This window comes from Podarcis raffonei, chromosome 8 (genome assembly GCF_027172205.1).
Source record: "Podarcis raffonei isolate rPodRaf1 chromosome 8, rPodRaf1.pri, whole genome shotgun sequence".
Classification (NCBI taxonomy): domain Eukaryota; kingdom Metazoa; phylum Chordata; class Lepidosauria; order Squamata; family Lacertidae; genus Podarcis; species Podarcis raffonei.
The window spans coordinates 14,123,513-14,151,183 of NC_070609.1; the positions used below are offsets into that span (position 1 = coordinate 14,123,513).

General features: G+C 43.4%; 1 protein-coding gene across 1 annotated transcript; it reads right to left on the reverse strand.

The window, feature by feature from the left end:
- Positions 1 to 17,765: 17,765 nt before the first annotated feature.
- LOC128419194 (phospholipase A2 inhibitor and Ly6/PLAUR domain-containing protein-like) lies at positions 17,766 to 25,907 on the reverse strand. The gene is made up of 5 exons (XM_053399613.1): positions 25,817 to 25,907; positions 24,505 to 24,624; positions 19,810 to 19,959; positions 19,178 to 19,324; positions 17,766 to 17,929 (listed from the first exon to the last, which is right to left on the reverse strand). The coding sequence occupies exons 1-5, from the start codon at positions 25,905 to 25,907 to the stop codon at positions 17,766 to 17,768; spliced, it is 672 nt and encodes a 223-aa protein (XP_053255588.1).
- Between the last annotated feature and the right edge of the window lie 1,764 nt (positions 25,908 to 27,671).

Here is a 27,671-nt window from a genome sequence, read left to right on the forward strand (position 1 = left end):
ATGGACATGCTATGTGATCTGATGGTGAATTTGGGGTGACCCAATGCAAAGATCCTGAGGATCCATGTGGATCCGTGCTTTGTAACCATGTTTTTGCACCATTGCAGCCCTGTTTTTGCATCAGATCATTGCTATGTGATCTGATGGTGAATTTGGGGTGACTCAATGCAAAGATCCTGAGGATCCATGTGGATCCGTGATTGGAACCACGTTTTAAGTAGGGAGGGAAGGAAAAACATAGAAGCGACAAGGAGAGGGGTGTGCAGAGAAGCAGCTGGCTAAGAATGCAGGAGAGGGGTTTTACCGGAGGGAGGAAAGGAAGGCAAAAGTCCCCCCCCCCCACAAGCCAGCCAGCTCTCTCTCTCTCCCCCCCCCCAACCTGCATGTTGCCTTCGAGTCCCAGACGCACGGAGAGGAGCTTTCCACTCTGCTTGCCTGGAGGGGAGGGGTTTTCTCTGCTCTTTGTTCCGTTTGAGCAAACACAGTAAGGAAACAGAAGCGGGTGGGCAGTAAGACCCTGAGGCAGAATGCAGGAAAGCAGCAACTTCCTCCTTTCCTCCCTTCTCTGGACTATTTGATATTTGCCTGATTTTTGCCTTCACTCGCGCTTGTCAGCTCCAGGGACCACACATTCGCTCGATAACACGCACAGACATTTCCCCTTACTTTTTAGGAGAAAAAATCTGCGTGTAATAGAGGGAAAAATACGGTATACACTTTATAAAATTAAGTCGATGCACTCAACATGGGGCTACCTTTGAAGGTGACTCAGAAACTACAACTAATCCAGAATACGGCAGCTAGACTGGTGACTGGGAGTGGCCACCTAGACCACATAACACTGGTCCTGAAAAACGTACTTTGGCTCCCAATATATTTCTGAGCACAAGTCAAAGTGTTGGTGCTGACGTTTAAAGCCCAAAACAGCCTCAGCCCAGTATACCTGAAGGAGTGTCTCTACCCCCATCGTCCAGCCCGGACACTGAGGTCTAGCTCTGAGAGCCTTCTGGTGGTTCCCTCCCTGTGTTACAGGGAACCAGGCAGAGAGGCTTCTCAGTAGTGGTGCCCACCCTGTGTAATGGCCTCCCATCAGATATCGGACTTTGAGAAGACATCTGAAGGCAGCCCTGTTTAGGGAAGTTTTTAATGTTTGATGTTTTATTATGTTTTAATATTCTGTTGGGAGCTGCCCATAGTGGCTGGGGAAACCTAGCCAAATGGGCGGGGTATAAATTATTATTATTATTATTATTATTATTATTATTATTATTATTATTATTCACCACCAGAACCACAAACTCCAAGGCCTTAGTAAATGACTAATGTGAATATTTCTTTTTCTTTTCCAGATTTCGTTCATAGGAGTGACTTCACTTTCCAAGGATGTTGAACAACAGATTTTTTTTTTGAAAGAGTTGGAATTGGAGCAATAGTGCTCTTTTCCAATAGAAATACTATTATAATGCTTCACAAATCTCACATTGACGGGTAATTATGTTTCAGCATAAACCTCCTCCTTTTGAAATGGGATGCAGGACACAGAGAAAAGAGTGCTGTATTTGTGTACTTCCTTATGTTTATTATGATAAATATAAATGATTGTGGCAAATAAAAAGATGGTTCGAAAATGTTTATCCTTCAAATCAATAGTTTGGGATGGGGAATAATGGTATTTCCTTATATAAAGCATCAGTGTTGTTGTTTTTTAATGGAAAACAACAGGCAAGCAGAGATTTGACAGAACACATCTGTCAACTAAGTGAAATGATAAAAGAGTCAGAACAGGTGGTGGAAGAGACTGGCTGGGCCTAACAATCTTTGTATGTTCAGGTACCTTAGCTTGGTTAAAACAAGGGGCTTCCCCAACCATTGCAATGCTCCCACACCTCTGTATTGTTTAGCCTGGGCATTAGTTGAAAGCAACTGTGCAAAGGAGAATCATATACTCAGGAAGGCTCACATAATGCCAGAGTGATCAAAAGCAAAGGAGGAATGAACCTATGGAAAAAGATGCTGACTTAGAGGGATTTATGGGTCAAGGAAAGGTGCCCAATGATTCCAACTGGGAAGGACTGGTCCAGTGAGGATCAGGAAATTATGGAAATAGAGAGTGCATGCTTTCCCAGAAATCCTATATTTTTATATTGTAACACAAAGCTCTTCTTTTCATATTGGATCCAATGTTTTTAAGGAACTCTGTGGGAGTCAGCCAGGTGCCTCTTCCAGTCCAACCACACCTACACTGTCAGTAAACAGGTACTTTAAATAAATGTGTTCCTCCCTCGGGCTTTATGGTAAAACTGAGCTGGAAACAACCTAATCCTAATGAGGCACAAAGTAATCAACAATTGGCATGTCACACATTTGCTCTTCCCTGAAATCAGGTGAACCTGGAATGTGCTTGCATCCATCAGGCCATTGAAGTTTGCACTATCAGATTTGTAGCTTTTCAGTATGTTTTGTTTTTACTGTAGTCATGACAGCTATCTTCTCTCAAGTATTAGAGCCAGTAAGCCCCTTATTACCCCAAAAAATTCCTCTCTTCCCCATCTTCTCTCTCCCCCTCTCCTTCTCATATTTCCCCTTTCTCTCTCCTCCCTTTCCTACTTTTATGGTGTTCTCTCTTTTACACACCCTAATATCATCATCATTACCATCATTATTGCTATTAATTTTATATACCGTATTTTTCGCCCCATAGGGCGCAGCGGCCCATAAGGCACACCTAGTTTTTTTTGGGGGGAATAAAGAAAGAAAAAATATTTCCCACCCCCCCAAGGCGTGAGGCTGGGGCGGGGGAAGCCTGAGCTTCCCCCGACCCCAGCCCCAAAACAGGCTGCTCTCCGCAAGCCGTGGGAGCCCTCCCGCAGCTTGCGCAGAGCTACCCGAAGCCCCGACGCAACTGCTCAGCGCGCCGGGACTCCGGGATAAGAGGCAGCGCTGCGCAAGCTGGGGGAGCCTTCCCGCAGCTTGCACAGAGCTACCCGAAGCCCCGGCGCGACTGCTGAGCATGCCGGGGCTTCGGGATAAGAGGCAGCGCTGCGCAAGCCGGGGGAGCCCTCCCGCGGCTTGCGCAGCGATGCCTCTTATCCCGAAGCCCCGGCGCGCTCAGCAGTCGCTTTGGGTAGCTTCGGGATAAGAAGCAGCACAGCGCAAGCCGGGGGAGCCCTCCCGCGGCTTGCGCAGAGCTACCCAAAGCCCCGGCGCGACTGCTGAGTGCGCCGGGGCTTCGGGATAAGAGGCAGCACTGCGCAAGCCGGGGGAGCCCGGGGGGAACTCCCGCGGGCTCCCAAGGCTTGCGGATAGCTTCCTGAAGCCTGGAGAGGGAGAGGGGTCGGTGCACACCGACCCCTCTCGCTCTCCAGGCTTCAGCGAAAGCCTGCATTCGCCCCATAGGACGCACACACATTTCCCCTTCAGTTTTGGAGGGGAAAAAGTGCGTCCTATAGGGCGAAAAATACGGTATACCCCTTTCTACTAATTTCCTTTGTATCACTGTGTCATTTGTATCTGCTTATTCTAACAGAATTTCTAAGGACTGGAGTACAGTAATATGTGTGTAATCACTTTTAACAAGATGTGACATTTTTCCTCCCCATTTATATTCAATGTTTCATTATTTAGGCAACCCCCTCACACTGAAAGAGAGAGAGAGAGAGAGAGAGAGAGAGAGAGAGAGAGAGAGAGAAGGCAATGCTAAGATATCACAACCGTGTGATGGTATGAAAGCATTGGTTCAAGCTTTAAATATAAAATAAAAGGCTTAATGTGCTGCAAGACTTGGGGGGGAATCTCAACCTGGTGGAGAAGTGGACATATCCCAGGATGAGAGGCTGGGTGAGAAAAGGAAAGCTCTAAGGTGAAAATGGGGAGGGCCTGTCATTGGGAGGCAAGGGGTCTGCTTGTGTCTTGTCAATGCTGTGACTTGTTTCCAAAGCATTTTGAGGATGAAATTTCTTGCTTCCACTGGGAACTTTACTCCGCTGTTACAGCATGTGATGTTATAGAATACTAAGGTTAAAAGTCCAAATGAAAAGAAAGAGAGATGTTAATGGACTAAGTAAATTTATGTGAAACTAGTTTTGAAAAACTGCTGCAATGATGTATATGGAAACTCAGCCAGGGGGATTCGAGGAAGTCAACCAACAATGATAACCAAAGCGGAATTTTTACAGTTAGGATATATGTTTGTTTGCTTGCTTGTTTTTTGATGTTTTCTTTTTAAGTTTGTTATAAATTTGGAAAACGAATAAGAAAAATTTGGGGGGGGGGAATCAAAGTATAGTGAGCATGTTAATGGTTTTGTCTGTTTTCGCATCTCTGTGTTAGATAATGTTTATTTTTCCCATTAAAAGACTAACCAGAACCAGCTCAAGGGTCATTTTGGAGGATACTGGGATATAATAGTTGGGTTGTAAGGGACATATCTTAACATCCAGCAAGAATATGGATTGAAGGGGCAGTGGGACTGTGCAGGATCAGATCTTATATAATAATAATTTGTTATTTATACCCCGCCCATCTGGCTGAGTTTCCACAGACACTCTGGGCGGCTCCCAATCAAATGTTAAAAACAGTACAGCATTACATATTAAAAACTTCCCTGAACAAGGCTGCCTTCAGATGTCTTTTAAAGATAGGATAGCTGCTTATTTCCTTCACATCTGAAGGGAGCGTGTTCCACAAGGTGGGCGCCACTACTGAGCCCAATACACCCCCCCCTGTGGAACCTGCCACAGCCATTCTATTGGCTGAAGCCCACTCCCAGGCAGCCCTGACCCTTTCCCTTAAAAAGCAAAATACAATCTTCCCACCTATCAGAAGGAGGATCTAATCCTGCATGCAGCTGCTTCGAGGGGCAAGAAGAAGGAGAGGCCTAGCTGGAAAGGCAAGCCATCCCTTCTCAGGAAGAGACAAAGCTGCCTAGTAGGTCCTTCTTTTTCACACTTTCTCCTCATGCATGCCTCTCCGTCCTGCCTGACCCTCCACCCTTTCAGAGCCCCTTATAGTCCTTTGTTGTTCAACCCAACCTGTAGTCATCTGAAGCTGTCCCATCCCATTTGAATGAGGCACAGGTCCTTTGAGTACTGCTGATTGACTAAGGATCCAGGCCTTGGCCAAATCCAGTGCACAGCCCTAACATGTTAATTATTAAGTAGTGGGTTGACATAGCAGATGGCACAGAGATTGCTCCAGGTAGTTCTTTATAAGTAAGCTGGAACTGAACTGAACTGAACTGAACAGCTCAGCCGGCCTGCTTTTATAGGCAGCCAGCTGCCAACATTGTAACAACAACACCCCAGGGTTTCCTGCCTAAATTAACTGACGTGGACCTGAGTGAAAACTATATACACAATACCTCTGGTGGCCAGGGTGAGAACTTCAATACATAACATTAATGATTCTAAAATGATGCAGAAACTTACGGCTGAGAGTTGCATTGTTACACATTTCAGTGTTGCAGCATTGCATCTTTATCCCAAAAAAATTTACATCTGCTGCAGTGAAGCTGTAATTGCCTGAGAAACAATCATTGGATGACGTGCATTTACTTGAAAGTTGCACTCTCGGTTTCACTATGAAAAAGAATTTGAAAGAAATATTTAGGTCTTGGAAAAATATGCAGGTCTATTGCTCCTAATTTTGTAATTTGTAATTTTCTGTGTTGCCTGTGTTACCTTTTCAAACTAACAATATGGAAAATAGAACTAACTATATGGAAAATATTATTAAATTGGGCAATGGAATGTATGCAGAACTTCATTTCAGGTCAATTTGTAGCACGAAGACTCATGCCTTCCTCTATGCATCTGATAATGCATCTGACATACACTGCACTCTCTCTTCTAGTTGATCGTAACAGTTTGTAGGTTGGGGAAAATGCTTCCCTGACCTGTTGTTCCCAACACAAGACACTTGGCAAGACATTGCATTGCACCAGCCTCACTGCCCCCTTGCCGCTCTGCCTCCAAAAATGTAGCAGTGATGTTGGAACAGATGGTCAAGTGAGCACCACCATCCCACCCAGAATTGCCCCAAGGCATTTTGGCACCTGAGGCGAACCACAAAATGGCACCCACACCCTCCTGGGTAGAAGGTGTGGGTGAATCAGGAACAAGCAAGGGGATCATATCAGCCTTAACCAATGGTTGAAGTAGGAACCAAAGTTCATCAGGGTGGAGGGGCCCACTTTGAATCAAACTGGGTAACTGAAGCCTATTTTAAGAAGCGAACAACAGGAATACTTCCTTTCTGTTGTTTCCTTCCTCATCGTTTTATAACTGAGAATTATTTCAAAATTACTTGAAGGGGGATAAGGAGCCATGAAGGTGTGAAGCACCTTCATTTCCCATCCCAGTTGCTCAGCTTTTGAATAGTTTCTGTGAAAGGACTCTCAATTTTAATGTAATTTATGTCAAAGGGGATATTGAGATTACAGTCATACCTCAGGTTGAAGTTGCTTCAGGTTGAGCATTTTCAGGTTGCACTCCACGGCGACCCGGAAGTAAAGGAATGTGTTACTTTCGGGTTTCACCACTCGCACACGCTCAGGTGCTCAAAATGACGTCACGCGCATGTGCAGAAGCAGCGAATCACAACCTGCACAGACATGCAGACACAGGTTGCGTTCTGCTCTGGATGCAAACGGGGCTCCGGAACGGATCCCATTTGCATCCAGAGGTACCACTGTATATTCCAGGCTTATTGTCTAGTTTGATAACCTAAACTAAACTGGGGTAAATTGGTTTGGGTCAAAAGGGATTTCTAGTTAATGCAAATCAAGTTCTCTAAGCTTGGAGATAAGCACCCAAATTCAGCTTACTTCAGGATCGGGAAACTGTGATCCTCCAGATGTTGCTGGACTACATCTCCCATCCATTTCTGACTGGTGGCCTGGCTAGCTGAGCCTGATGGGAGTTCTAATTCATCTACAGCTGAAGCGCCACAGCTTTCTTACCTCACCTTTTTCATAGGTGAGTTGCCCCAGAAATAGACTTCTATATGTTAGTAGAACCCTTAAAGTTCAATTATCTTAACCTGGATCTACTGCAACAGAAAAAAGACAAAAAATCGGGCAAATCTTACTTATATTTGTATGCAGAGCACTGGCAACACAGGTATGTTCATTGGGCAAATGTTGTCCCTATTTTCAAAAAGGGGAAAAGAGAGGACCCAAATAATTACCGCCCAGTCAGTCTGACATCAATACCAGGGAAGATTCTGGAGCAGATCATTAAGCAAACAGTCTGTGAGCACCTAGAAAGGAATGCTGTGATCACCAATAGTCAGCATGGATTTCTGAAAAATAAGTCATGTCAGACTAACCTGATCTCGTTTTTTGACAGAATTACAAGCCTGGTAGATGAAGGGAACGCAGTGGATGTAGCCTACCTTGATTTCAGCAAGGCATTTGACAAGGTGCCCCATGATATTCTTGTAAAGAAGCTGGTAAAATGCGGTCTTGACTATGCTACCACTCAGTGGATTTGTAACTGGCTGACTGACCGAACCCAAAGGGTGCTCATCAATGGTTCCTCTTCATCCTGGAGAAGAGTGACTAGTGGGGTGCCACAGGGTTCTGTCTTGGGCCCGGTCTTATTCAACATCTTTATCAATGACTTGGATGATGGACTCAAGGGCATCCTGATCAAATTTGCAGATGACACCAAACTGGGAGGGGTGGCTAACACCCCAGAGGACAGGATCACACTTCAAAACGACCTTGACAGATTAGAGAACTGGGCCAAAACAAACAAGATGAATTTTAACAGGGAGAAATGTAAAGTATTGCACTTGGGCAAAAAAAATGAGAGGCACAAATACAAGATGGGTGACACCTGGCTTGAGAGCAGTACATGTGAAAAGGATCTAGGAGTCTTGGTTGACCACAAACTTGACATGAGCCAACAGTGTGACGCGGCAGCTAAAAAAGCCAATGCAATTCTGGGCTGCATCAATAGGAGTATAGCATCTAGATCAAGGGAAGTAATAGTGCCACTGTATTCTGCTCTGGTCAGACCTCACCTGGAGTACTGTGTCCAGTTCTGGGCACCACAGTTCAAGAAGGACATTGACAAACTGGAACGTGTCCAGAGGAGGGCAACCAAAATGGTCAAAGGCCTGGAAACGATGCCTTATGAGGAACGGCTAAGGGAGCTGGGCTTGTTTAGCCTGGAGAAGAGGAGGTTAAGGGGTGATATGATAGCCATGTTCAAATATATAAAAGGATGTCACATAGAGGAGGGAGAAAGGTTGTTTTCTGCTGCTCCAGAGAAGCGGACACGGAGCAATGGATCCAAACTACAAGAAAGAAGATTCCACCTAAACATTAGGAAGAACTTCCTGACAGTAAGAGCTGTTTGACAGTGGAATTTGCTGCCAAGGAGTGTGGTGGAGTCTCCTTCTTTGGAGGTCTTTAAGCAGAGGCTTGACAACCATATGTCAGGAGTGCTCTGATGGTGTTTCCTGCTTGGCAGGGGGTTGGACTCGATGGCCCTTGTGGTCTCTTCCAACTCTATGATTCTATGATTCTATGATTCTATTCTAAGTCACAACTTATTCTGTCATAGCCATTATATGTCAGTCCTGTTTTGTTATAGCCAAAGAAGCAGTCCATAGGTAATGCTGATGACAGAAGCAAAAGTTTACTTTAAATTTCCTCCCACAATGGCTGAGACTGCCAACCATATTCTTCAGTCCCTGACTGCAGCCCTCATTAGCTACAAATATGTACGCAAACAGCTAATGCTATCACATCCAAGGCCTATAGGAAGTTGCTGGGTCCTTGATGGATAAAGGTGTCTTCTGAGCAAATGCCTCTGTTTTTGCACTTACTTGGTGTTGGGTTTTACTGAATTAGAATAAACAATATACTTTTTCTGTTCTTCCAGGCCATTAATCAAAGTGCAATGAAAGCCTCAAGGTACTGCTCAGGTGACTGCTCAGCTGGCAAAGCTAGACATACCTCAGGGCTGTTGAAAGGTGCCAGGGACACACTGGTAGGCACTGAATAGAATACAATAACTCCAAAATCATTACTGAGAGCTGATTAAATAATTTCCTGGAACTTTGCCCCGCCTTGTTCTAATTGCGCCAGATTGTTGGGACAGGGAAAGATACTTTGACTAACCTGTTCTATTTGGTGATGACTCTCCTTAGCCACATTGTCTTGAATTGAAGCCAGCTCATTCCCACAGGGATCCCACAGTAATCTGTTGAGATGCTGGACTTGAGGGGTGATTGCCCTGATCCAGTATGCTCACCTTATGTTTAACTGGTGATGGCCAGAGCAATACCCTCATTTCCCACCACCCAAGGTATTTTTTTAGCCACACACAGCACAGAAGGCACAGAGGACATTCTGCACTAAGCTGTCTATCTGGGGGTGTCCTTCTCTTTGCGTCATGATTTATGTTAGGACTACTTAGCAGTAGTTGTTGGCATTGGGAAGAAGGGGGTTGTACTTGGGACCCTGTCAGAATCCTCACCCCTTCTGCCAGAAGCCGTACAAATGCCTCCTTTTGCTGCTTCTTTCAGAGCAGAAAGAAGGGGCTTGCCCAACCATTGCACTGTTCCCACACCTCTGTATTGTTTAGCCTAGGCAGTAGTCTAAGCCAAATGTTCAAAGAAGAAAAACTATATACTCAGAAAAGCCCTCATAATGCCGGAGTGATCAAAAGCCAAGGAGGAACGAACCAGCAGGTGACCTATGGAAGAAGAAGGAGCTGACTTGGATGGATTTAAGGGCCAAGGAAATGTGCCCAAGAATTCCACCAAGGAAGGACTGTTCCAGTGAAGAGCAGAAAATTATGGAAATAGAGAGCGCATACTTTCCCAGAAATCCTATATTTCTATATTGTAACACAAAGCTCTTATTTCATATTGGATGAAATCTTTTTAAGGAACTCTGTGGGAGTTCAGCCAGATGCCCCTTCCAGTCTAGCCACACCTACATTGTCAGTAAACAGTAGACAGGTACTTTAAATGAATGTGATCTTCTCTCGGGCTTTCTGATAAAACTGAGCTGGAAACAACCTAATCCTAATGAGGCACAAAGTAATCAAAAATTAGCATGTCACATACATGCTCTTCCCAGAAATCAGGGGAACCTGGAACCTGCTTGTATCCATGGGGCCATTTTAGTTTGCACTGGCAGTTTTGTAGCTTATCAGTATTTTCTTTCTTTTTACACAGTCATGATGACTACCTTCTCTCCAGTATGAGAGCCATTAAGCTTATTAATCATAGCTGTCAACATTTCCCTTTTCTTGCTAGGAATCCTATTCAGAATAAGGAAATTTCCCTTAAAAAGGGGAAAATGTTGACAGCTATGCTATTGCCCTATTTTTTTGCTCCATAAGATGCACCTGACCATAAGACGCACCAAGTTTTTAGAGGGGGAATGCAAGAAAAAAAATAATTCTTTAAAGGGAGCGCTGAGCAGAGCTTGTATGCAGCCCAGGCTCTGCTCAGCGCTCCTTTCACAAGCCGCGAGGAGTGTGTATGTGGCTCTTGGGGGCTTTTCCACAAGGAGAGAGAAGGGCTGCCCTTCTCCCTCCCTGGGGAAAAGCCCCCAAGAGCCACACACATGCCACACACGGCTCTTTAAAGGGAGCACGGCTTTTGGGGCTTTTCTGGGAGGTGGGGGAAGGGACAGAGCTGCGTGCTCTGTCCCTTCCCCCACCTCCCGGAAAAGCCAGAGCTAGCCCCGCGAAGCCTCCGCAGGGCAGCAGGATGAAGGCTTCCCATGCCCTGCGGAGGCTTCGTGCAGCTAAGCCAGAAACTAGAACAGCAAGAGGGAGCGCTGTGCAGCGCTCCCTCTAGCTGTTCTGGCTTCTGGGATAGCCCCGCGAAGCCTGCATTCGCTCCATAAGACTTACTTTTTAGGAGGGAAAAAGTGCGTCTTATAGAGCGAAAAATTTGGTAGTAGTAGTTGTTGCACATCACAGTGGAAGATGTGCCCCGCAAAGGGATGTGTACTCACTGATGGTTGCCACATCTCTTTGAGGGTCAGAAAGTGGTGTTAAAATACACTAGCTTAGACTAAGTCAGATTTGCTATTTTCTGTGTTTGTATTTTCCCAAATGTTCCCAAATTCTTAAGTGACCTTCTTCTACGATCTTTTATTCCTATATGGTAACAGGGTTCTTACTACACTGTTGTTATTTTTTAAAATAAATATGTATTCTGTACTTTCTGTGCTTATTTGGATACAGTGTTGATTCAAACCAGAACCTCAGATCTCTTTGTGCATCCTGGGTGATGTATTTTGCTGGAGACATTGGGCAACAGCTTCTGCTTTCTGGGTCACCCAGATGTCCTTTGTACCCACAGGTGTCTCCTGGACCTGAAGGGAAGAATGGCTAGCAAGAGTGGTGACATCCTAATATTCTGGGAGTTTGGCCTTTTGTTGAACAGAAATCAGAAGCCAACAAGAGAACAAGCTCTTAGAATGACGGGTCCTTTTCATAAGCTACAGGAATGAAAAGGTTGTAGATAACATCTCCTCTTGTGACCTATCTTCAGCGATCTGCCTTCTGAACAGCTTTCATCTGCATTTTAAACAAACACACATTCCTCTCTTCCATATATTTCTCTTTCCCCTCTCATTCCTTCTTCCTTTCCTTTCCTTTCCTTTTTCTCTTATTTCCCCCTTTCTTTTCTCCTCTCTTTCCTACTTTTATGCTGTTCTCTCTTTTATAGACCCTAACATCATCACCTTTACCATCATTTTTGCTATTCTTTATATTTAAATATACCTCTTTCTACTCATTTCCTTTGTATAGGTTTGTCTTTTGTATTTTCTGATAATAACAGTATTTAGATATCTCTAAATCTCAGAATTTAAGATATCTCAGCCACATGATGATATGAAAGCATTGGCCTGAGCTTTTACAATAAAATAGAATAAAATAGAATAAGGTTTAATGTGCTGCCAGTGGTGGTGAGGGAAATCTCAATCTGGTGCCAGTAACCAGGTTGAGAGGTGGAGAAGTGGCCATCTCCCAGGGTGAGAGGCTGGGTGAGGAATTCTCCAAGGTGAAAATGGGGAGGGCATGTCATCAGGAGCCAGGGAGGGTGCTTGTGACTTTTAAATGCTGTGACTTGTTTTCAAAAAATATTGAGGAAGTAACTGCTTGCATCCACTGGAAACTTGACCCCTCTTTTACTGCAGATGAATCTCAAGGGGTGTGCAGAGCACAGTCTAGCCCTGTTGTGTTGGATGAGTTTCAGTTGGTAACATTCAAGCACAATGCCCCTTGCCCCTCTTGTCTGAGGAATACTAGTAGAGCGGGGACAGCTGACTGGGTCAGGGAGGTGATAATGCCTCCTTGCAAAAGGGGGTGGTCCCAGCCCACTTGAATGAAGCAGTGGTGTGCCATCATTACAGGTGGGTTGTGTGAACCCCCCCAAAAAAATCATTTTCATGGTGGCTCTTGGAGGTGGGATGGGACTCTTGGGGTGGAGTGTCATATGACATCACCAATTAAACACAAGAGGGGTGGGGAATAAACAATTGACAGGAAGTAGTATTATTTTACTACTGATGCCTGTTGTATGCATGACCAAAGTATCTTGCCAGGGGCAAAGGCACAATGGCAGTATTTCTCCTGGCGGAGTTGGGCCCGCCCTCACTTAAATATAGTGCACCCACCTCACAGAACACCAATTACCTGAATTCTTACAAACTACCCCAGAGTCTTTTCTTTTTGTAGAGGAATCTCTCCCATCCTGACTGGAATGAGACCTAAATAGACTGTATCTTTCCAGCTTCTACTTCTCCTGGTTCAGCCTCCCAGTTAATTCCTGACCTATTACTTTTACAGAACACAACACACTATCCTTCATGCTAAGCTCAGTGACACCTCTCTCTAGCTTTTGATATATTCCTCAGTGTGGATGCTTCTACCCAGAACCAACTCTCTCTCCTCTCACTCCCTACCTTGCTATCTCCCAACATATTATCCCAATCTCTGTCCCAACCTAAAAACCTGTCTCTCCAAATCCTCTCCTTTTCAACCCCCTCTCACGGAACTCCAGCCAATCAGAGGCTGTCATTCGTTAACAATTTGGTGGCAGCGAAAAATAAAAATAAAACACTTGAGGAAGAACCTGCCCAGCAAAACAAACTTTCCCGTCACACCAGGTTGCTCAGTCCGTGGAATGGGGGGGGGGGGGACGACGACAATTGTTTATGGCACCCTGTCTGAAGGCAACTAGGAGAGACAGATCAGTTGTCATGCCCCTGGCCTGTCCTTCAGTTTCAGGAGACATGAGCTGGCAGAGTCCAGGAATGATTCTCCATTGACTGGAAAACTGAACCTGAATCCTGATACTGAAGCTCCACCATGCTTGCCCCCAGGGTCCTGTAACTTTCATCCTTCCTGTCTGCTATATATGCTTCGCCATTCCAAAGTAGTCATCTGAAAGAAGACTTGATAATGCAAGAAAAACTTAAACTCAGTTATAAAAAGACAAATGTTTTGATTTCAGCCCTCAAAACTTACAAAGTCAAAGTCACCCTACAAATCTGTTATGGTGCACAAAAATGGGAATCTCCTCAAAAGTGGAATTTGTAAAACCACGGAATAAAAATATATGCACTATCTTAGAGCTGCCCAAAGAAGACTTGATAATGCAAAAAAAACCCTTAAAATCAATTGTTTTGATTTCTGCCAATAGGTTTAAAAACACAAGTGGCAACTCGAGGAGCACCTCACTCACTGATCTGGTGAAATCTTTTAAATAACTAGGTTTATGCTTTTAAATCTGAATAAGCACTTTGTAAATACAATACATTGGTTATTAATTCAGTCAACTCTCTATCAAGGTTCTATTGGAGTAAAGGGTGTATACAGATTCCCCCAGCCCTCAAAACTTTTGAAATCAAAGTCACCCCACAAATCTCTTATGGTGCACAAAAATGGGGATCTCCTCAAAAGCGGAATTTGTAAAACCAAGGAATAAAAATATATGCACTATCTTAGAGCTGCCCAAAGCTTCTCCTTTTGGAAGTGGTCAGCTGTGCCAACTTGAATAATATAGGGGTGAGGGGCTGGTTAGCCATGCCCCACCCAATCAGTCACATGATGTGGTGCACGCATACCATGTGAATAGCAATGCCCATCAACTTTGGGAGAGCCCAGCTCCCTCAGACATTTTACTGGAGGTGGTGAAGACCCCTTGCCCCCTAGGAGTTGGCTCCTAGGGAAGCTGGTGTTTGCACAGTGGTCAGAGTGCATATCCTTTCCCTTAGGTATTTTATATGGGGGTGGAGGTTTCAATGAGATGCTGACTTTTAACAATGGGGAGCCTCCAGCTAGGGATAAGGAAATGCTACACATTATTGATGAGTATGAGTGTGCTAGCTAGTGAGGTGGCACCTTGCCATATGAAATTTCATATTTTAAAGCATTATTTCTGTGCTCATCACACTTCTGCCTGTCTTGTCAAATGTGCTCCTTGGTAAGGCTGGCCCAAGACATGTTGGCAGCTGAGGCAAACCACAAAATAGTACCTCCCTATTCCAGGGGGGAAAGGGTTAAGTGAAGATCGACATCAGGAACAATGTGAGGGGTGATGAATAAAGATCTCCACAGGAAACATTTCTGCCATCTCGATCCTATTTAATCTGCAGCCCGATAGCAGCAGGAATCCAATATGGGTACGACTTTCAGCTATCCTCATATCTTAGGAACCTGTCTGTACCGACCTATCAGCATTTATTTACCAAAGCCAGACTAAATGTATTTCCTTCGGAAGTGCTAAATGGTAGACTGAGAGGCATCACTTATCAGAATAGGCTTTATGTTCTCAGAACATCGACTGCATGAAGCATATCTTACTGCATTATGGGCAATACGAGCAAGCAAGGGACCAAATGATCAAACCCCTACTACCAAATCTGCCGGAAAAATCTGAAGCCTCCCATATTAAATATATTTTGGATGACAGGTTTGATGATATTACACTGGCCATGGCAAAGTTTCTTTGGGAAGTCAAAAGAAACAATGATCATCAAGCTCGAGACAAAACAAAATGAGCACCTCAGTTTCTCTCTCTCTTTTGTGGTTGGCTGTCTTAACTGTATTTTCTTCTGAAATTGTTCTATAGGTCTTTGGACCTCAATAAAGATTATATATATATATATATATATATATATATATATATATATATATATATATCTCCCCACAGGAAACAAGGACTGGAGGAGACTAGCAGCACCTCCTAATGGCCAAGGATAAGCATCAAGGACTCTCCATCAGTTTTATGTAAGTTTATTTACAAGAAAAACACATCCAGAGCATCGCATGCCTCAGACAAAGCACAGCCTCTCTCCTCTCCTTCTCTCTCACTCAGCCGGCAAAGTCTGAAGCCTGCCTCCCCCAGTTCCTCTCTGGGCATACTGCCAAACCTTCGCACTGAAATGTCAGGAATGCCAGCCATCTTTAATGGCTGTCTGCCTGCCCCCCTACTTTTGATCCTTCGTTCCATAGTTGCAGAGAGAAGCCTGTACCATGTTCTCTAATGAGGAGGGGGCGCATCCTGGCCAGTTCATCCAGTAAGTCCCCATTAAGCCTGGCTCGATACAACGTCACAAGGGGCTTATCCCCCCACTCCAGCTGTTGTCACCACATATTGAACTCCAACCAAAATTGCATCACTATTCTACTCCCCTGCCTCAAATTTAGCAATTGCCTGGAAGTGACAGGCAGCCTCTGGGGGTCTTGGAACATTGTATTCATGAACGCCAAAATCCCGCAATCATTGTATCCATGAATGCCAAAATCCCGTCTTTCTTCTCCTTCCCTTCTGTTGCTCTTAAAGCTTCTCCAGTCTCCCCATTCAGGGACTGAATTGCTGGCCTGTCTCTTCCCCAGAGGGATGCGGGTGGTGCTGTGGTCTAAACCACTGAGCCTCTTGGCTTCCCGATCACGGGGTGAGCTCCCATTGCTCTGTCCCAGTTCGTGCTAACCTAGCAGTTCAAAAACACACCCGTGCAAGTAGATAAATAGGTACCACTGTGGTGGGAAGGTAAACGGTGTTTCCATGCGCTCTGGTTTCCTTCACGGTGTCCCGTTGCACCAGAAGTGGTTAAGTCATGCTGGCCACATGACAAGGAAAGCTGTCTGTGGAGAAACGCTGGCTCCCTTGGCCTGAAAGCGAGATGAGCGCCACAACCCCATAGTTGCCTTTGACTGGACTTAACTGTCCAGGGGGCATTTACCTTTTTTACCTTTCTTCCCCAGAAGACACAGCCTCAGACTCTGGCTTAGCTGATGGTTGCCTGGCTTCCAACTCTTCCTCTCTTCCTCATGAGAACAAACAGATTATTCCCTGGGAAAAAGGGGGTGGGCTGTCCTCTCTAAACTCAGACAGCTCGCATCTACTGAGTTATCCCTTTGCTAGCTCAGCTCAATTTCTGAGGCTGACTGTCCTGCTGTGCTCTGGGGGGCCATGTTCCTGACGACCCCTATCAATCCAGCCACCTAAGATGGTCACCACACCTTGCTTCATGGGTGGGACCATCCTGCATCTTGATATGCCAAACTACACATTCAACCCCGTCACTATGTAACCAGCATCACAAATACCAAATGGGGGAAAGCATTTACAGCTCTGTGGCTCCAGTGTCTGAAGTCCATTGTTGTTGAAGGATGCTATCACCAGATGCCCTAGGTATAAAAGGTTTGCCTACATGGAGATAGAGGTTCCTAATTATCTACCCACTACTTGCTGGTTTGTCCCATCTATGAGGACTTAGTATAGTTAAAGCTATGGTTTTCCCAGTAGTGATGTATGGAAGTGAGAGCTGGACCATAAAGAAGGCTGATCAACAAAGAATTGATGCTTCTGAATTATGGTGCTGGAGTGGACTTTTGAGAGTCCCATGGACTGCAAGAAGTTCAAACCTATCCATTCTTAAGGAAATCAGCCCTGAGTGCTCACTGGAAGGACAAATCGTGAAGCTGAGGCTACAATACTTTGGCCACATCATGAGAAGAAAAGATTCCCTGGAAAAGACCCTGATGTTGGGAAAGATTGAGGGCACAAGGAGAAGGGGATGACAGAGGACGAGATGGTTGGACAGTGTTCTTGAAGCTAGCAGCATGAATTTGACCAAACTGCAGGAGGCAGTGAAAGACAGGAGTGTCTGGCGTGCTCTGGTCCATGGGGTCATGAAGAGGCGGACACGACTAAACGACTAAACAACAACAACAACAATGAGGACTTAAGAGAAGTTTTGTTCAAATATTTAAATCTCCCAACTGAGAGATGGATTCGGTATATGATTAACTTTTTATTAAGGGACAAGTGCCCATACACCTCTGAAAAAGTGGTCTGTTCTGCTTTTACCGTGACGATTATAAGGAGAAAAAATTATTCTGCGTTTATCCTGTTTTATGTATTTTATATTTTGTAATTGCTTCAGCTAAACCAATAAATAATAATTGCATTTGTATCTGAAACAGAACTAAGAACCAAAATTTTATTTTCCATAACCATTTATTTTGTTTTGTAATGATCATAATGAAAACTTAACTATTTGTTAATGATACACTACAGGGTTCTTTGTAGTTAGAATCTACAACCCGCACATTTTTGACCCATTTTTCTCTGCCCCTTGCTTCCCTTTACCCCCACCAAAAGCAAAAAAGAAAGATCCACAGATCCTGAGCCCTGGACTTCAACACTAGGCCTCCAGTTTCCCCTCATTGCCATGAATTTTGCAATACACAAGGAGGAGGTCTACACTGTCCTATTTACCCTTCATGTTCAGGCTGGTGTGAGATTCCTGAAGCATTATAACATCTTTTTTCGGTAATAAAAAGGGCATATCCCCCAGATCCAAGTTTTCTTCTGTGGATGGCACAAAAATCTGTTGTTCCACAGCCTTGGAACGTGAAATCGTGGAGATGAATGGGGGCTAGAAGAAAAGGAAAGAAATGTTGACATTAGTCCTTTACCCAGGTACTAAGAGATTGTGCTTGTGAGGCTAAATGACAATTTTAGTTAGTTTTAAAATGTGTATATTTAAAAAATCTGAAAAATATAATTTAATTAGAACATGAATAAACAAAATTTTCAACATGAAGTTCGGATAAAAAGAAATTCATATGTAATTCAGAATTGCCATTATACCCAAAGGAGTCTCATGATTATTAATAAACAGTTTATCTGTCAGGCTTCAGGAAATCCGAAAAGTAGAGGGCAGCTCCCACCATTCCTCCTCAGTCCAGCCTCTGACATTTTATTTATAAAATATAATGAAAGTAGAGAATCTGAAAACAGGCCTAATTAACTAGATTAAGCAGATCAAATTCTTGTGTGCAGCTGAGTTGCAATAAAATGGGAGGAATTGTATCCCTGCTATCTCCTGGGCATGTTAAAAGTCACATGCTGTGGCCACACAGCAAGATTTGAAAACAACACTCCCTCCCTGGTGTGGGAACCTTGAGTGTTTTAACCTGGCATGAGACAACAGTGTGATGCAGCGACACACAAACAAAAAGCTGGAGATGCACTTCATTGTCTCTCAGGATGGTTGGATGCCCACTGAGGCTTCCTCATTGCCCCACTGTGATCTAAGCATCCAGAGAATCCTCCTTTTATTTTACAAGTTTCCAAGAGCGGAAATTCTGTTGCACAACTGTAAATCCTTGCACTAATGGTCTGAGTTAGCCAGATACTGCTCATTGTAACAGAATTTAAGAAAACTTATTACATGCCTTTTACATAATAAATATGCTTTTTGAGCAAGGGGGACATTTTGTCCTCGACTGCAACCCAATGGTGGACAGATCCAGATGCAACTGGGGTGAAGCAATGAATGCACTTTATACTTTTGTTCAGAAGGGTGTTTTTAATAATAATAATAATAATAATAATAATAATAATAATAATAATAATTTATTTATACCCCGCCCTCCCCAGCCAAGGGGAATACTCCTTCTGGACAAGCAAGTGGCATTATGAGAGTTAAAGGACACAGTCCAGGCAGGCAAAACACTAAGGAAGGGTGCAGAATGGCGCCAGTGAGAGATGTGGACCCTCTCACATTTCTAGTAATATGCAAGGGAAAGGGAAGGGACGGGGAGAATAGGAGAACAGGAATGAGTCTGCATGACCCATCCGATGACTAGGCCCTTTCCCCCTGCCTAAGTAGCAATGTTACCTCTAAAAAGAGATCCTTTAAAAACAACACACTGGGTCTCATTCTCAAGGCAGTTGATGGTCTTCTCACTTTTACACTGTGTGGCTCCTTTGGAGAAGCAGGTTGGGCACTTCAGGCCATTTTCAGCCAGCACGTTGCGATCAGGAACTGCCAAAATCAAAAGTATAGTGAGCATGTTAATGGTTTTATCTGTTTTTATACCTGTATGTTATATTATTGTAATTCACCCAAGGGCTTTACAGTTTTGGTGGGGCACCAGCAAGTGTTATTGGATGAAAAGATTATCTAGACCCAGTCTGGGTTTAGGATTGACATTGGGACAGATTCAGGAGAGGCCTGGTTGGAAAGGGAACCCATCCCTTCTCAGGCAGAGATGTAGCTGCCCAGTAGGTCCCTCTTCTTCACAGTTTCTCCTCATGCCTGCTTCTTCGCCCTCCCTGCCTCTCCACCCCTTGAGTCGGCCCTAATAGTGCTGACCTGCTCAACCCATATAGCCATCTGGGGCGGTCTCACCCCTTTTGAATGAGGCCCAGGTCCTCTGAGTACTGCTGATTGAGTAAGTATCCAGCCCTTGGCCAAATCCAATGAAAAGCCTAACATGTTGTGGATTTTAAAATTATACAGAAACTTACGGCTGAGAGTTGCATTGTTACACAGTTCAGTGTTGCAGCAGTGCTTCTTAATCTCAAAGAATTTACCATTCCCTGCAGTAAAGCTGTAATTGCCTGAGAAACAATCGTCGGATGTCGTGCATTTATTCAAAAGTTGCACTCGATGTCCCCCTATGAAAAAGAAATTGAAAGAAATATCTAGATCTGAGAAAAATATTCAGGACTATTGCTCCTAAGGCACATTCTTGGTAATGGTTCCAATTTTCTTTGATTCCTGAATCAGGACCTTTTCAAACTAACAATATGGAAAGTATTATTAAATTTGGCAATCTAAAGTGAGGTGCTGTTTGTTTGTTTGTTTGTTTGTTTGTTTAAATGCATGTGCACTGCTATAACATAAGAGGAAAAAATATCAAAATGTTTTCCAGTAATAATACATACCGTATTTTTCACTCCATAGGGCGCACCGGACCATAGGGCATCCCGCTGGCTGTCTTGGCTTCCTCTTTAGCCATACACAACCTCTCCAGCCAGGAGAGGCTGTGTGGGGCTTCGATTTTTGCCGTGGGGCTGGGGTGGGGGAAGCCCGAGCTTCCCCCGACCCCAGCCCCCAGAACAGGTCCTGGAGCGGAGACAAAGTTGCGCAGCTGCCCAAAGCCCACACCCCGGGCTTCAGGCTGCAGGCTGCTGTCCGCAAGCCTTCGGAGCCTGGCGGGAGTTCCCACCGCGCTCTGAAGGATTGCGGATAGCTTCCTGAAGACTGGAGAGCGAGAGGGGTTGATGCGCACCAACCCCTCTCGCTCTCCAGGCTTCAGCGAAAGCCTGCATTCGCTCCATAGGACGCACACACATTTCCCCTTCATTTTTGGAGGGGAAAAAGTGCGTCCTATAGAGCGAAAAATATGGTAAAAGATATAAGAAAAACCACATTAAAAGTAAATCAATAGATATCAATTAACCAGTGTGGAAAGATCTATTCTTAATGATCTGCATAGCCCAGGTGGAACAGAATAGTTTTCTGCAGGCATTTATGAGTTCAGCTCTCTGCCACAAGTAGTAGTCTCTTGCCTCCATAATCCATAGGACCAACCTCTTTTTTTATATTTGCAATTAATTTGTATAATGCTTTTAATTTGGAATGTATGCAGAACTTCATTTCACATCAAATTTCAAGCACAAGGACTCATGCCTTCTCCTATACATCTGACAATACATGTGCCATACACTGCATTCTCTCTGCTAGTCGATCATAACAGTTTGCAGGGTGGGGGAAATGCTTCCCTGAACTCCTGTTGCCCAGTGCAAGAAACTTGGCAAGACATTGCATTGCATCAGCCTTACTGCCCATTTGCCCCTCTCCCTCCAAGAATGTACCAGTGATGTTGGAACAGATCCCACCCAGATGTTGGAACCATCCCACCCAGGATTGCCCCAAGGCATTTTGGCGCCTCAGACGAACCAGAAATGGCACCCATGTCCTTCTAGGTAGAAGGGGTGGGTGAATCAGGATCAAGCAAGGGGATCAAAACAACCTTAACCAATGGTTGAAGTATGAAAGAAGTTCATCAGGTTGGAGGGGCCCACACTGAATCAAGCTGGGTAACGGAAACCCTTTTTAATAGGTGAACTGCAAGAATACTCCCGTAATGATGGTTCCTTCCTAATCATTTCATCACTGAGAGTTATTTCAAAATTTCTTGAGGGGGGAGGGGGAGCCATGAAAGTGTGAAGCACCTTCGTTTCCCATCCCAATTGCTCAGCTTTTTTTATAGATCTGTGAAAGGAGTCTCAATTTCAATGTCATTTATGGCAAAGGGGATATTCATGTTATATTCCAGGCTTATTGTCTAGTTTGATAACCAAAACTAAATTGGAGTTCATTGGTTTGGGTCAATGGGGATTTCTAGTTAATGCAAATCAAGTCAAAACTTTAGAAGGGTAAGCAGGGATTTATCATTAATGCAAATCAAATTGTCCAAGCTTGGAGATAAGCACCCAGATTCAGCCACTCGTTGTGATCAGGTGATGTTAGATTCCCCATTTTCAAATGTAAGCCATTCCTTACTTCAGGATGGGAAGCTGTGATCCTCCAGATGTTGTTGGACTGCATCTCCCATCATTCCTGACTGGTGGCCAGGCTAGCTGAGGCTGATGAGAGTTCTAATTCATCTACAGCTGAAGTGCCACAGCTTCCTCACTTCACTTTTTTAATAGGTGAATTGCCCCAGCGTAGACTTATAGGGGACGCGGGTGGCGCTGTGGGTAAAAGCCTCAGCACCTAGGGCTTGCCGATCGAAAGGTCGGCGGTTCGAATCCCCGCGGCGGGGTGCGCTCCCGTTGCTCGGTCCCAGCGCCTGCCAACCTAGCAGTTCGAAAGCACCCCCAGGTGCAAGTAGATAAATAGGGACCGCTTACTGGCGGGAAGGTAAATGGCGTTTCCGTGTGCTGCGCTGGCTCGCCAGATGCAGCTTTGTCACGCTGGCCACGTGACCTGGAAGTGTCTTCGGACAGCGCTGGCCCCCGGCCTCTTAAGTGAGATGGGCGCACAACCCTAGAGTCTGTCAAGACTGGCCCGTACGGGCAGGGGTACCTTTACCTTTACCTTTAGACTTCTATATGCTATTAGAACCCTTAAAGTTCAACTATCTTAACCTGGATCTAATCAAACAGAAAAAGACAAAAAAGACAAAAAGACAAAAAAGACAAAAAAATCAGGCAAATCTTACTTATATTTGTACGCAGAACACTGGCAACACAGGAATCTTCATTGGAGTCACAAGTTGTTTCAAGATAGCTATTGTATGTCATTCCAGTCTTGTTATAAGTATATCTGCAGTGCAGAGGTAATGCTGAAGACAGAAGCAAAAGTTTACTTCATGAATTATTTATTATTATTATTATTATTATTATTAACATTATTATTAATTGGTTTTGCAGTTTGCTAAGTGACACACAAAGGAGGAGGTGAGAGTCAATTAATACTTCTAAATTAAAAGGGGTTCAATTTTAAAAGCATTTGAATAGAATAGAATAGAATAGAATAGAATAGAATAGAATGAATAAAACACTCATTAATTAAAACTCTTGAAGCCATTGCCAAGAATATCGGTTAAATTATTTTCAAGAAGTGGGGAGGTGAACTCCCCCTTTCCCATGGCCAACCTTCCCCCCCATCCAGACTCTCACTTAAATATATTTTCTTCCCACTGTTTGGTTACAAACTTAGCACAATTAAACTATGGAATTTTCTACAAGAGGTAGTTAATGCCACCAATTTGAATGGTTTTAGAAGGGAATTAGACAAATTGATGGAAAATAAGACTCTCAGTGGCTACTAAACATGATGCCTATGTACTACTCCAGTATAAAAAGTTGCATATTTCAGATATCAGTTGCTGGAACTCACAGTAAGCCAGAGTGTTGTTGCACTGAGGTCCTGACTGTGAGCTTCCATAATCATTGTGTTGGCCAGTGTGAGGACAGGATCCTGGACTAGGGATGAACCAATCTATCAATTTAACTTACTTTCAGTTTCTATTTTTCCGATTTATTTTTTTATCTGCATCCACTTCCTCCAAGAAGCTCAAGGCTGTGTACATAGTTTTCCCCTCCTCATTTAATCCTCAGAAGATTCCTGTGAGGTATTCATTATTTATCTCTATGACATCATTTATTTGGATGACTGTGAAGGAAAAGTTTGTTTTTGCTGGGGCAGGGTGGGTCCCCAAGTATTTCCTTTTTCTTTTTCCCATGCCAGAAAATGGTTAATGTATGGCACCATCTGATTGGCCGAGGTTCCAGGAGGGGGAGTTGAAAAGGAGAGGATTTGGAGAGAAAGGAGGAGTGAGTATTGGAGGGAGTGTTGGGAGGAGGTTTTGGAGTAGGTTGGGATTGAGAGGATAGGTAGGAAGATAGGGAGTGAGAGTTGGTTCTGGGCAGAAACATCCAGTCTGAGGAAAATATCACACGCTAGAGAAAGGAGTCTCTGAGCTTAGTGTGAAGAACAGTGTGCGGTGTCCTGTAAGAGTATTTAGGCCAGGAATTAACTGGGGGGCTGAGGTTGAGAAAGGAGAAGTAGAAGCTGTAAAGAGACAGTCTACTTAGGTCTCATTCCAGTCAGGAGGGGAGATATTCTTCTAGTAAGAGAAGACTCCCAAACCAGTGAAACCTTGGAGTGCCTCAGGAGCATGGTTGTCTAGGGGTGTGTAACTGACAGAAAGTACCACCTTGTTAAGAACCAAAGCATTAAGTGTGAAACAACTGAGAAAACCTTGAAGTGAAATAACATTGTAAACTGAAGTATCCTAAGTTTTATCGACTCGTGTCATGAACTTCCTTGTTAAATAAAATTGTTATTGTTTATTTGAGCAAATCCTGCCCGAGACTCCTAATTATTAAGTTTTACTTCACGCAAATCCCCTACAAAATAATCTGAGGTAGACTGTGGAAATCCATGGGATTGGTGTTCTGTGAGTTGTGTGCACTATACTTAAGTGAGAGGACGGGCCCAACGGTGCCAGGGGAAAAAGGGTTGTCGGGCCCATCATAATGACATCACAAGAAACATTCATGACTTAACTCTCTGCTACTTTCTCTTGGTAACCCTGCACTCCTTGCTCTCTGGGGTGTTGATCTGCACTTCTAACTCCCCTTCTCTCCCAAGCTGCAAGTTATTTTCAGTGTCCTCCAAAGGTAATTAAATGTCCCCCATCTTACCTGGAGAAAGCAGGACCAAGAGGAGGCTTGCGCTCAGGAGTGCCTTCATCATTCTGGAAAGATTAGGAGACTCAGAGCAGAGATGGATCAACAAGGGAATTGGTGCAGGTAGAGGCTTACCTGGAGTTATTTATAGGCCATGGTCTCATGTCGCAGGCAACTCTTGGGAACAAATGGTTCAGTGAGGTCCGGGAATGGGTGTTTTTCCCCCCAGGAACATACTGAAATTCAAAGCTCAGTGAAGGAATTGTCTATGATCTCATTAGTTGTTGATAGACACTTCTCAGATTTCTTTTTCGATATAGATAATTTGCAATTTACAATGTAAATGATGAAGGCACTCAAGAAAGCAATTTAGAGCCAAATAGGCAAGGGCAAAAGCCCTGAAGCCACCTACAAAATAGCCCCTAAAAATGGCCTCCATCTAAGGATTCCTCTTAATAGTAATAATAATGATTTTATTATTACTACTCCCCACCCTATCGGACTGGGTTACCTCAGCCACTCTGGGTGCCTTCAAGCATATACAGAAACATAATAAAACATCAAACATTTAAAATCGCCCTATACAGGACTGCCTTCAGATGTCTTCCAAAAGTTCTATAGTTACTTATCTCCTTGACATCTAATAGGAGGTCGTTCCATAGTGTGGGTACCACTTCCAAGAAGGCCCTCTGCCTGGTTTCCTCTATCTTCACTTCTCACAGTGAGAAAACCTCCAGAAGGCCCTCAGAGCTAGATCTCAGTGTTTGGGCTGAATTGGGAGTGGGGTAGAGATGCTCCTTCAGGAAAAGCCTGGATACTAGATCCATTCCAGGAAGACTGGAAAGTGTGGAATGGGCTGTGGATGCAATGGAGACTTTAAGCAGTAAAACTGATCCTGCTGTCTTCGACGTGGTTTCCAGAGGGTGAAAAGAATGAATTGAGACCTCAGGAGTTGAATGTGCCAATGGCCGAGTGTGCCAGGTATGAATCAGCCACTTACACAACTACGAGGAAGGTCTCAATTGGAGCCAGCAATGGCCATGGAGCTTTCTCTATTAGGGAGCTACACAAACATGGCTATTCTCTCTTTTTTAAAAAAAGAAAAGAAAATCTTTTTTCTTCAATTTTACACGATTCATTTGAATGCAAACATTAGTGACAATCATCAACATTTAGGATTCTCTCCATCCCTCCATGGTTTCCATTTTCAAATACTTTCTACTGCATCATATATTTTCTCTATTTTTCTTAAAATAATCCATTTTTAGCTTAGCTTTTAGTACATTGAAAGCGTTACTCAAATCCTGTCAAATTTTTAGTTCTTTACAGTGTTCTCCTAAGTAAATTGTATATTTTTTTCCATTCCTTGTTAAAGTGACTATGTCCTGGTTTCTGATTTCCCTGGTCATTTTCGCCATTTTGGCGTTGTCCATCATCTACATCAACCATTCACGTCTGGTCAGGACTTTGTCTTTTTTCCATCTTTGGGCCAGTAGTATCCACACTGTTGTCCTCGCATACATAATCTGCTACTTTGGCATCTCTACATCTGAAATTCCTAGTAAAAAAGTTTCTCCCCCCCAAAAAAACGTTTTTTTAAAACATTTCTTCTGCTCATTATATATCATTTCCCAGAATGTTTTTGTTATCTTGCCCATCTACCACATGTGGTAGAACGTGCCTTCCTTCTCTGTACACTTCCAATATACATTTGAAGTGTTGGACACGACTAAACAACAAGTTCTATATATCTTTGCTAATTTTGTAGGTGTTACATCATTTTCATATAGTTCTCCTTCAATGCACAGCATGCTGTAAATTTTAAGTCCTCCCTCCATAACTTTTCCCAAGATGAAAATTGAATATTGTGCCCAATATCTTTTCCCCATTGTATAATTACCGATTTAACTTCCTCATCTTTAGTATGCCATTCTTGCAACAATTTATACATTTTGGTAAGTAACTTCACATTGCATTCCAGTAAATCTTTTTCAAACCTTGAAATTTCCTTACTAAACCCATTTTTCTTATCAATGTTAAAGACATCATTCAATTGATGGTATTGCAACCAATCTGTTACTAAATGTCTTGTATCCTCAAATCTTTTCAACTTTAATTGTTGTTCTATTTCCATTAGCAACTCTTTATACGTTGCCCATTCACTTTTTGCATTAGTTTTTTTCAAGCATATTGCTTCCAGTGAGGAAAGACACCATGGTGTCTTCTGCTCTAACAGGTTTTTATATTTCTCCCATACTGTGAAAATGGATTTCCTTACCAAATGATTTAAAAACCATTTGTGCACTTTAGTCTTCTCATACCAAATAAATGCATGCCCTCTAAATCTATTATTATGACCCTCAAGGTCTAAAATATATGTATTAAAAAAATTATCCACTCCCACAGCCAGCAGAGACAGGATACTTCATAATATAACTTCAAATTTGGCAGTGAAAATCCACCTCTTTCTTTGGCATCTGTTAATAATTTATATTTAATCTTTGGTCCCCCCCCCTCCCCGCCAGATAAATCTAGAAAGATATGTTTGCCATCGTTTGAAGTGTTCTGCTCCACTGACTATGGGTATGGTTTGAAATAAAAATAACATTCTTGGCAATACATTCATTTTCATTGCTGAAATTCTTCCCCATAGTGCTAAATTCATCCTTCCCCAAACATCCATATTTTCCTTTATTTCTATCCATAGTTCCATACATAGTTATCCTTAAAGAAATTTCTGTTCTTAGCTGTCAACCAAACGCCCAAACAGTTCACCTTTTTTCTCAATTGTCAATTGTGTTGCTAGTTGTAACTCATTTTTATGTTGTTCTGTCATACTTTTAAGCAGTACTTTCATTTCATTTTTATTTATCTTAAATCCCGCTACCTCACCAAATTCAGATATTTTATCTAGGACCCTTGGTACATTTGCCAATGGGTCTTCTACGGTCATTACAAGGTCATCTGCAAATGCTCTCGGCTTATATGCTTTGCACTCAACTGTTATACCTTTTATTTCTTCTTCAGATCTTATATTTCTCACCAGGGTCTCTAATACTAAAATGAACAGTAATGGTGACAGGGGCCAAACTCTGTCTTGTCCCTTTTGTAATTTTACATTTTCTGATACTACATTATTGACTGTCATCATGCTCTGTTGGTCTGCATAACTTGCGTCAATT